The sequence below is a fragment of the Schistocerca nitens genome, chromosome 8 (genome assembly GCF_023898315.1).
Source record: "Schistocerca nitens isolate TAMUIC-IGC-003100 chromosome 8, iqSchNite1.1, whole genome shotgun sequence".
In the NCBI taxonomy this organism is placed as follows: Eukaryota; Metazoa; Arthropoda; class Insecta; order Orthoptera; family Acrididae; genus Schistocerca; species Schistocerca nitens.
The window spans coordinates 384,751,138-384,763,582 of NC_064621.1; the positions used below are offsets into that span (position 1 = coordinate 384,751,138).

Here is a 12,445-nt window from a genome sequence, read left to right on the forward strand (position 1 = left end):
CATTATTAAACCTACTCCTGCATTACCCCAATTTGATTTTGTATTTATAACCCTGTAATCACCTGACCAAAAGTCTTGTTCCTCCTGCCACCGAACTTCACTAATTCCCACTATATCTAACTTTAACGTATCCATTTCCCTTTTTAAATTTTCTAACCTACCTGCCCGATTAAGGGATCTGACATTCCACGCTCCGATCCGTAGAATGCCAGTTTTCTTTCTCCTGATAACGACATCCTCTTGAGTAGTCCCCGCCCGGAGATCCGAATGGGGGACTATTTCACCTCCGGAATATTTTACCCAAGAGGACACCATCATCATTTAATCATACAGTAAAGCTGCATGTCCTCGGGAAAAATTACGGCTGTAGTTTCCCCTTGCTTTCAGCCGTTTGTAGTACCAGCACAGCAAGGCCGTTTTGGTTAATGTTACAAGGCCAGATCAGTCAGTCATCCAGACTGTTGCCCCTGCAACTACTGAAAAGGCTGCTGCCCCTTTTCAGGAACCACATGTTTGTCTGGCCTCTCAACAGATACCCCTCCGTTGTGGTTGCACCTACGGTACGGCCATCTGTATCGCAGAGGCACGCAAGCCTCCCCACCAACGGCAAGGTCCATGGTTCATGGGGAGAGGGAAAAGCTTATGCTCGGTATAAAAATAAACATGTAATTTCGTCATTTATGTTGTTGTAAACCCACAGTAATTCTTGTTTCAAAACCTACTGTTGGCCCTTAAAATAACTACATTATTTGATTGTAATAATCTGTAGTTACTTGTATATTGTGGTAGATAAAATTTCTCATGTTGGCTATACCACAAAATACTCTCAGCTTTACATGCTATCATTTACCAAAAACTTACTTATCTTTAACCATTCATGAGATGGGAGGGATATTTATGAATATTTAACTTCCGCTCTATTGTTCGTGTGTGGAAGCAGAAATGAGTGCAGTAAATACAATCCGTTTCCTCCAGATAGGAGATAGATATAAGTCTCACCTCAAGTTTAAAGAAAATTCCATATGCTAACTAAATTTCATACACATTGGTGCATGACCGAACAGGGACCAAACGTAAACTCATAGCAACCCCTAGTTTTCATTTAGACTATTCAAATTTCATACAGCAGTAGCTTACTTAATGTCAAAATATCACAGTAACTAAGATCATAAATCAAATTATAAGCAGTTCATCACAAAGCTGACAAATAAAGCTGTGAGATGCAAGAAATTCAACACACTTTAATAATTTCTTTAAAATCATTTGGATAGTTTGCAGAGTAGCTGGCTTGCTCATGTTTCATTTCCGTGGTATAGTGAGTCGGGTACTGGTTGCGTCAAAGCGGGCAGACAGTGTTTAGTTCGTAACACATGAAACGCACAGCTCATTCAGTAATGGCAAACTGCGACAGCTACCCATTCAGAACAGAAGGGAGGACTCGCCCAGTGTTGAAAATGAAAATGATGTTCTGTGCAGGGGCCAAGTTATCTTGTGCAAGCTTTACTGAAATGTGTTTTGTTACACAATTGTCTTAAAAATAAGCTACATGTTTGAATTACTCATTGAAAATCTGCAATATGTTGTGGGAAACAAAATTAATTGTAGATTTACTTCAATTCTTATATTGTAAAGTAACAACTGTAAGAAAACACTAATTATGGGACTGGGTTCCATCTGTTTTGCAAAATACAAAGTCTTCTTACGTTAGTTTTCTTTCCAAAACATTTTTCAGGACCTCTATGCTATCATTAAAGAGATACTATTATACTGGAAATACAAGATGTTTTGGGGTAACAGATGTGAGTTTTGGGATGACATCTGCTTGTAGAGCTAAAAAAAAAATCAATTGATGTTTATTCGCTACCTTTTTAAAATGTCGTTAACTTGTTATTAGTTTTTTTATACTAATATAAGACACCTGTGGTTAATGGTAGTAGTCTTCAGTGTGATAGTATGATTTTTGAGAGCAACTTATCATAGCTCCGTCTGTCTGTAGTAATAAAAATTGTACTGGTTCTTCCTGATTACGCGATGTTGGATGTGATGCGTGATGAATAACTGAGTGAGTGAATGATTAGAATTTGTCATTTATGTACAAAGGAAAATACCTATACTTAACCAACTGGCTTTCACATTATAAGAAAGAAAACATGCGAGGAAAATGCCACTGAGCAATATTTTGAAAATTTATACATGTTCTATAAATATAACTTTACGACCATTACATACATCTATTGTAGAGTTCTGCAACACACCTGATACAAAAGTAATAATAGTTGTATGAACACCTGACTTTGTCAGTGTATTTGAGTGTATATTATCCTTTCAGAACACTTTATTGCCTAGATCACAAGTTTTGTTACACTGTAAAGTAACAAAATTTTAGAAAACATGTATTCATTGTTTACAGATGCAGTTAATGAAAAGCTTCCTAACAGCCCTAATGAGATGTCTTCACCACTTCAGTTGGCAGATGCCTTGGCTGCCTGTGTTCTGTCCACTACTTTACCTCCAAACTATAGACAGTGGGCTTCTCAGCAATTGGTAACTAAAGCAAATCAGTGCTACTGAATGTACTGCAATAATTATACTAGGGTAATCCGAAAAGTAAGGTCTCCTATTTTTTTATAAGTTCAGAACTCTGTTTCTGTGGCAGTTGGTCACACTGTTATGAAGAGTGCTTCACGCGGTGTGTGTGAACATGCGCACACCGTGCTGAGGCGCTTAGACTTTGCTTGGCAGCAGTTGAGAATGGAGCTCCCATTGGATGTTACTGCCAAGTGCAAATTGCGTGCAGTTATTCGGTTTTTGGATGCAAAGGACACTGCACCGATAGAAATCCATCGCTAATTGACGGAAGTGCATGGTGAGTCGTGCATGGATGTCAAAAATGTTTGTAAGTGGTGTAGAGAGTTTGCAGCTGATCAGACCAAAATTCACGACGAACAAAGTAGCGGGAGACTGTCAATTTCTGAGTGACCTGGTATGACATGGGCATACGAAAACTGCCATAGCACCTACAAAAATGCATCAACAGAAATGGTGATTATGTCGAAAAATAGCTAAATGCTCAATCTGTAAACTGATGTAAACCGTTGTAAAAATAAATAGTTCTTTGTACTTATAAAAAGTAGGAGATCTTACTTTTGGAATTACCCTCGTAGATACACAAATAAACTTATCTGCACATGCAGCTTAGTCTTCAGACAAATACTGAAGGAAAGCCTACCACAATAGTGAGTGAACTAGATTTCTCTGGTGTACACTGTCTTCCTCATCCTTTACACACACACTATTTCCTCATCTAAAATTTCACAGATACCCCTTGTATAGAGTAACATGACAGACACTCTGCTGACCAACCACACTTCACACAAGCTTGATGGGTGACATGTCAGGTGATCTTGTAAGGCAGGGAGCTGTGGTATCCATTGTTCTTTGTAAAAGGTGCTAAGACATTACTCACTAAATGTGACTGGACATTGTCATATCAAAAAATTACATGAAATTGCTGTATGAAAGCACAGGGCCTTGGGCTCTAAATCATGTCAGATTTACTGCTTGCTGTTCAGATTTTCCCCAGTTTGTAAGGGTCGAGATCACACATCTTATGGCAAGCCAGATCATCACATTTTCTTTGTCTCGGCTAGGTTCCCATTTTGCAGTCAACATGGTAATGTCTAACTCAGATTCAGCCAAAACTGTAGAACATGCTGAAGTGGGACTCATCCTGAAACACCATATTTTGTATTTCACCTATCCAGTGATTGTCTTTAATACTGTTTGCAGTTTATCTGAGGCTTTTATTGTTTCCAACAATGTCATCAATGAAATGGCATGACAGCCACTAGAACCACCTACAGCCAATGGTGTTGAACTGTAGCTGCAGATAGGTCCACACTTGTTGCAATGCTCCAGTATTGCGCCAACACTGTAGATGATACTTATTGTAGACTGTAGCCACATAGACACATTGGTGGTCATCCTATGGTGTTATCACATTGTGTGACCAAATATCCACTCATCACTGTGTACAACACTCTTCTATCCATTGGTTCAGCAGTTGCACAATTGTTATGCCAGTATATGTCGTATGAACAGAAATGTCACAGCATGATAAACAAGTGTTTTGGAGAGTGGTCATACTACATCATTTGAATTCATTATCAAGTCGATAATGCAGTCTTTGGTGTCTGTGATGTAAACGGGCATTTGGTTTCACATTTCCTATTTCTTTAATGCCTTTTAACTGCATGAACTTACGTAGCACTTTCTGGTCACACAAGAGAGATTATTGCCAGACCTGCCTGTACACCACCTCTTTGCAGTCTTAATTACTTGTTACAGGTAACGGTTCTACACATTATCTGAGTTTAGATTCATACAGCCTTTCTTTTGGAGTGTAGCAATTATCAGAAATGCAATTGTTTACAGAAATTTTTGGTACTTGGGAAGAGGAAGGGTGTAGGGATGTACTTCAAACTTATTAATTCAGAGTAAGATTCAAAGACGGACTTTTCTTTGTGAGGGCTGGGGCTTGGGCTGCAGTGAAAGTTATAATTTTCATGATAGATCTACGTTTTGTCACATTTTAGGCTTAATATTGAGCTTGTTACCTCCTCAGCAGTTTCAGAGGTTAAAATTTAGTACATGTGCTTTACACAGAAACTTTATCATATTTCTTTTTGAAGGACTTTGAGGTCGGTTGGTATGAATATGTAACTCACATATAGTTTATTCAGTCTCAGAAATGGCTTTCCTTTTATCATTTAATTTCATATACGTCTCCTCCTTGTGCCAGCTTCTTCTCTTACCTTTATTTCTGAGTGTACCACCTTTTTTGTCATGTGCACTGAAGGTAGCTGGTTTGAAGCCTGTAAGGACAAAGATTAGGTTTTAATGTCCCATCGACATTGAGGTCATTATAGATGGGTGATCTGTATTATCCAGCTACAAAAGATAGGTTCCTGGTCACCAGACACTAACTGTGTGTCCCAGTGAAATTATACACTGATTCTCAGTATCTCATCTAGTAAGCACATATGACATTGTTGCCAGTGATCCAGTCATCAGTTCAATACCATTAATATTAACAGCTCAATTAATGCTATGTGAAAGAAGCGTGTTTCATACTTGGATCGGGTTTCATACTTTCCTTCCTCTCCCAAAATCAGTGACATAAACTAGAAGAATGAGGAAACTGAATATATCTCTTGTGGTTTCCCAGCAACAGTGCCGTATGTCTAGTGTCTCCATGACTGTGTATTAATATAAGAAAAACTAAAACTCGATGAGACTGTATAACTCAAAAAACATCCACTCCCCACCCACCATTAATGGTCAATGGACACTTAATCAACCTTCACTGATCTCTTATCCAATCCTTCCTAGCATGTAAATATATGAGGAAGATGAACTGCATATTAAATAGTAGATATGAATTTTTTTCCGTTCTTTGATCCCATCTCAGGTTATTTTCCGGAACAAGCCTCATTATACCCCCCAACTACCATTCACCTCTATGTACTGTATCTGCTTTGCAAAATTCATAAAAGAAATCTTCATCCAGATCATGGTCTTTAAGATTTCTCTGGTCACCTTTTTAACGGTAATGCAAGTTCAGTATTTATTGTGGTTTTCACATAATGATATAAAATTGTGGTAACAGCGCTGTACACAATCATAAGTATTGGAAATACTCTGTTGGAGAGATGCCAGCTGTCTAAACAGTAACTTGCAAAACATTCTGTTGACATTATTTGCATTTAAGTTTTGTGTACGGCTTTCTACTGACTTCTTACAAACAGAAAGCAGAGTTAGTTTCCTTTTTATTGAAACATGACAAATAGTCATTACTCATGTTTTCAACCAAAATTATGTTTCACACGGTCAAAGTTAGTTCATCTGAAAGATGTTCAGCATGAGTCAGATAAAGGTAGCTACATCAACAAGTCTACATGATTTTTTTTTCTGTCTATAATGGAATGGTCCTGAATTATGTTAAAACAGAAAATGTTTCATAGACAGTTATTGCTAGTATGGGAAACACTTGGTATTACCATTTTCGTGAACACCCGATCCAGTTTGTCTTTAGGTGACCCTAAGGTTTCAAGCCCAAACAAGGAAGAACAGCTCCAAATCGTGACACCAGTTACATAGACCTACGTTGCTCTCACTCAAGTGAATAGAATTCACAAGGCAGCCTCTATTTCTGCATATGACCAATGGGCCATTCAATCACTAACTTCTGTCACTGAGCTGAAGCAATAATTGACAAATGTGTCTAACAGTTTATTTGTACAGAACAACTTACAGTGTGATAGTCCATAATAAACTGCATGGTTGTAATTTTTTAAGAGAACCCTCTTTCTTAATGATCTTTTTACCTTAGAAGTGCAGTTCACTAAAGCACACTATACCTCCATTCATGAATAGAACAATGGAGTACTATGATGGGATGCATAACTTTGAAGACCTGCCTTACACTACCAAACATGATATCCTCCATTTCAATGACTGCCTCACAACCTGTGCCATATGGTGCCTTCCCACCAACACCAGCCTTTCTGAATTGCGCAGGTGGGAACTCCTCTGCAATAAATCCTATGTTCCTGTAATCCATCTGGCCTCAACCTTCGTTAGTCACTGTCCTCATCCATCCAGCCCCTTCCCTGTTCCCATCCCAGCACTACACAGCCATTATTCCACCACCACACCCAGTCTTCTTATTTCTCTCCTTTTCCACTACTTCCCCCCCCTCCCCCCCCTCACATCCCCACCTCTCCCATGCCCTCCGTCTAACCTGTGGCACTTCACTGTCTGCAACCCGCACCATACTATCCCTCCCCCTCCGCAAACTCAGCCTCTTCCTTACCCCCACCCACTCGCCATTCCCATCATGTACTGGTGCTGGTGCTCACAGTGTGGTTTCAATTGCCTGAGACTGCAGTTGTGTGTGTGAGTTGCATATGCGCGCGTGCAGGTGCGCGCGCGCGCTCTTGTGTATGTGTGTCTATTATTGACGAAGGCCAAGTGAAAGTCTTTTTGTTGTGCCTATCTGCGATTCAGCATCTCTGCTATATGGTGAGTAGCAACTTTCCTTCTCTAATATTGTTCATTCCATCCTGGATTTTCCATTGTTTGATTTTTGCCTGACGGCTTTTCTTCGATCCTGACCCTGTGCTGTTCTCGTTTGTTACTATTGTCTTTTGCATCACTATACTCAATGTCCATCCTCTTTCTCTTCTTTCCTGTGTTTCTCTTGTCACCTTACAAATCGCTCTTCATGCTCTACTTATGAGCTACACTGTATCAACTGACTTGGCCATGCACAACAGACAGCTACAATACCACGCTGGCTGTTGGTGCAGCATCTTATGTCCCACATTACTCCTGCCAATATAATTGATCATATTCTTTCAAATTGATCACTTCCCATATTTTTGCGTGTTTACTCCCACACCTTTCTGGTGCCACATGATATTGTATCTCATCCTACAAACCTTTCCCCAAACCCCACACTTTCTCTGTTCGATCCCAGGTAAGGTGACAGTTTCTCTTGTCACCTTACAAATCACCCTTCATGCTATACTTATGAGCTACACTGTATCAACTGACTCGGCCATGCACAACAGACAGCTACAATACCACGCTGGCTGTTGGTGCAGCATCTTATGTCCCACATTACTCCTGCCAATATAATTGATCATATTCTTTCAAATTGATCACTTCCCATATTTTTGCGTGTTAACTCCCGCACCTTTCTGGTGCCACATGATATTGTATCTCATCCTACAAACCTTTCCCCAAACCCCACACTTTCTCTGTTCGATCCCAGTTCACACCCAACTATTCCACCATCCAGTCACATTTACTGTCCCCCTTCTTCACACTTATCCACACTCAGACTTGCCACCCAAAGTAATATGTATATTTTTTATTAGTTATTCTTTATTTTGATCCATGTGACTTCTCGCCAATGTTAGTGAGTTTTCATATTTTACTATCATGGACTCCCTTAGATCTCATCTTTTTTCCCCCTTTAGCATCCATTTCAACCTATTCATGAATTTTCACACATATTTGGGTGTATTTTTTGAACATAGTTCTTCATTATTTACATAATTTTTCGCATTTTTCCACCAAGATGGACCATTGCTCCTTCCATCTATGTCAATTCAGAAAAATTTCCTTGTCCCTAGCAAGATCCCACTCCCACATACTGTTCCTGCATTGTTGCTTGGCTCATGGATTCATTGTTGCTTGGCTCATGGATTCCCCCCTAATGGCCTTACCATCAAATTACCCATCTATAGTTGCCACACCTCCTTCCACAATGACCTCCACCTACTTAGATTCTTCCAATCTTTAGGTCTCACCAACATAGTTCTGCAAAACCATATCAATCAAGCCCAAAAATCCTTGCAATACTTTCTCTCCATTCGTAAAATTCTCCTGCTATGCAATCCCAAATTCCTGGAACCCATAACACACATCGAAACTCTTGCCCTGCAGGAACCTGAGCAACATGCAGAACGACACCTCAAAAAGCTCTCCATCCTGCTCACTTCCTACTCCCACCTTGGAGTACCACTGTCCACCACCTTTACAACCACCTCCAAACCTCCTCCATGTCCCCTCTTAACTGACAAACCCTGTCTCACAGACCTCTTTACTTACCCACCCTCTGAAACTCCCTCCTACCACCGCACAGGATCCAGAACCTAAACAGGACCACAACATAGCCATGAACCTTTCTTCCAGAAGCCTTATGCCCACAGAAATATCAGTCCTTTCCAAAGGCCTCACCTTTCGCCCCACTCCCAAATTTATTCATGCAGGACTTGTTAAAGACCTCTCCTTCTCCCAGTCCCTACAGTGGAAACACTTTTTCGCCACCAACCCTACCAATCAGACTCAACCAAAGACCAAAATTGAACCTTGCCTAACTCAGTTCACTCCTCCATCCAACTGTGATCCACCCTCACTGCCCCCAAACCACCCCCTGTTAACTTTCCAGAATTTCTTAACCTCAAGCCTTCCTCACTATCATTCCCCATATCCCTCAACATGCAGACTAGCCTTACATCCACAGAAAGAACTGCAGTCCACAATCTAAAAACTAATCCCAACCTTATAGTCCTACCTGCTGACAAAGGCTCCACCACTGTTGTTTTGAACTGCAAGGATTACCTGGCGGAAGGACTCCACCAGCTGTTAAATACTTCCACCTACAAAGCTTGCCACAGTTACGCCATTCCAGTAATCCAGTAGGATCTCCAGTCACTACTCAAGTCCTTTGGCCCATTCCAGAACCTCCCCCACAGTCCATCTCTCTACTCACCCCTGCCACTCAGCGTCCAAGAAACCTAACCAACCAAGATGCCCCATTGTGGTTGGTTACTGTGCCCCCACTGAGAGTCTCTGCTCTCATAGACCAACACCTTCAACCTATTACCTGGAACCTATCTTCCTATATAAAAGATACCAACAATTTCCCCCACAGACTCTACACAGTTCCTGTCCCTTTACAACACAATGTCCTCCTCATCACGATTGATGTCACCTCCCTTACACTAACTTCTTAATGCCCATGGCCTTACCTCTATTGAACACAATCTTTCTATCTCCCGACGGATTCTGAGGACACTATCCACATTCCTCCAGAGCCTCAACTGTTTTTCCCCCATTTGCTTCACCTGGTTCTACTCAACCCAACAAGCCACCTTCCTATATGCTGACCTCCACCTCGAAGATGGCTACATCAGTACCTTCATCCATATAAAACCTACTAATCACCAGAAATACCTTCACTTCAACAGCTGCCACCCGTTCCATACCAAGAAGACCCTTTCATACAGCCTAGTCACCCGTGGTTTTTGCATCTGCAGTGACGAGTAGCCCCTCTCGAATATACTGGGGGTCTCACTGAAGCCTTCACTGACTGTAATTATCCTCCCAACCTTGTAAAAAACAAATCTCCCGTGCTTTATCTTTCCAATCTCCCACCACATCCCAAAATCCCAGCCTCCGGCCACAAAGGAGCATCCCCTCGTATCTCAGTACCACAGAGGACTGGAGCAACTGAATTACATTCTCCACTTGGGTTTCGATTACCTCACATTGTGCCCTGAGAATGGAAATAACCTGCCCACTATCCTTCCCTCGCCACCCACAGTGGTATGCTGCTGTCCACTGAATCTACACAATACACTCATCCATCCTTACACAACCCCTGCTGCCAATCCCTTTCCTCATGTCTCATACCCCTTTAATAGACCTAGAAGCAAGACCTGTCCCATACATCCTCCCATCACCACCTACTCCACTCCAATCATTAACATCACCTATTTCATCAAAGGCAGTTCTACCTGTGAAACCAGTCATCTGATCTACAAGCTAAGGTGCAACCACTGTGCTGCATTCTATGTAGGCATCACAACCAAGAAGCTGTCTGTCCGCATGAATGGCCACCGACAAACTGTGGCCAAGAAACTAGTGGACCACCCTGTTGCTGAACACGCTGCCAAACATGATATCCTTCACTTCAATGACTGCTTCACAGCCTGTGCCATATGGATCCTTCCCATCGACACCTGCACACTACCCCCCCTCCCCCCCTCCCCCCCTCCCCCCCACCCACCTCTACCCTGCCCTCCATTTAACCTGCAGCACTTCACTGTCTGCCACTCCCACTATACTATCCCTCCTTACCCCCACCCAGTTGCCATTCCCATCATGCACTGGTGCTGCTGCATGATTTCAATTGCCCGAGACTGCAGTCGTGTGTCGAGTTGTATTTGTGTGTGTGTGTGTGTGTGTGTGTGTGTGTGTGTGTGTGTGTGTGTCTATTGTTGCCAAAGGCCAATGGCCAAAAGCTTTAATTGTCAAAGTCGTTTTGTTGTGCCTATCTGCGACTCGGCATCTCCGCTATATGGTGAGTAGCAACTTTCCTTCTCATAATATTGTTTGCTAAACATGGTTATCACATCTATAATTAGGAGCAGTTTGAATCAATATGTTAGTAGTTTCACTGAGGCCTTCACAGACTGGAATTACTCTCCCAACATTGTCCAGAAAAAGATCTTCTGTGCCTTGTTTCACCAGTCACCTATCACCCCTCCACATGTTCACTGTATGTCTACAAAGGAGCATTCCTCTAATTACTCAGTACCATTCAGGGTAGGTGGAACTGAATCACATTTTCTGCCAGTGTTTCAACCACCTCTCATTGTACCCTGGAATGAAAACTATCCTGCCCATCCCTCACACAATGGTATTCCACCTCCTACCCAACCTGTGCGATGTCCTTTTCTGTCCCTACTGTAACCCTGCTCCTAATCTCTTGCCCCATAGCTCATGACTCTGCTCTTGTCCTTGCAATAGACCTGCATGCAAGACCCATCCAACACATCCTCTCACAAACACCTGCTCCAGTCCTGTCACAGCCATCTCCTACCCCATCAAAGACAGGGCTGCCTGTGAAAGCAGTCTTGTGATCTACCAACTAAACTGCAAACATTATGCCACATTCTACATGGATTTGACAACTAACAAGCTGAGGCCAAGAGACAGGTGGACCACCCAGTTGCTAAACATGCCACCACATGCAATTTGCTTCACTTTAATGACTGCTTCACATCCTGTGCGATCTGTATTCTTCCCACAATTATCAGCTTTTCTGAATTGCCCCGGTGTGAACTCTTCCTACAACATATACTTTGTTCTTGGAACTTCCCTGGCCACAACTTCCCTAGTCCCTGTCCTCCATCTACCTATCCCCTTCCCTGCTCCTACTCCAGTACTGCAAACACTTTCCTTGCTGGGAACACACCTACATAGTCCTTTTCCCTCAATCACATAAATGACACGTGGGTAGGTATCAAAACTCACAAAATATACAAGCCTTAAGAGCTTTAAAGCAGGTCTGGCTAGGTAGTTCTGTTCCTGGTAAGATGGCAAGAACTTAGCTTCTGTAATATTTATATCATTGATTTTGTTTGTTTGGTTGCAGTATAAAAGAAAAGGATGAAAGTGAAACGTTAAGAGCAATATATTTGGAGTAAAGTGCTCCTTTTGAATTGCTGCCAATTCAGAGAGAGCAAACTCAAATCCATCATTAAACAATGGAAAATATGGAATGGAATAACATACAGACAGATACATTTAAAAACAGACAAAGCCATCAGATAGAACCCTTCATCAAATTTCAAAAAACAGTCACACATTTATACCTGTACAACTCATGGCTAGTGTCATCTCTAGGCACTGGGGCCCAACAGAGGATGCCCATGTGTATTTCAGTTGTGTATGTACAAGTGTGTGTGTTTTTCTAAATATTATTAAGACTTCTCTGAAAGCTGATATTTTCCAGCAGATAAAGACTGAAGTTATAAATCATTTTCAATAAATTGTGATTTTTTAGAAGATACAATGCTAGAGACTT

General features: G+C 41.5%; 1 protein-coding gene across 1 annotated transcript in view; it reads left to right on the top strand.

The window, feature by feature from the left end:
• Positions 1–12,445, top strand: part of LOC126198416 (probable E3 ubiquitin-protein ligase HERC1) — a 747,204-nt gene that overhangs the window by 552,975 nt on the left and 181,784 nt on the right. Inside the window, exon 49 of the mRNA XM_049934719.1 lies at positions 2,411–2,544. Coding sequence (XP_049790676.1) covers positions 2,411–2,544 — 134 coding nt within the window. The remainder of the gene's footprint in view (positions 1–2,410; positions 2,545–12,445) is intronic.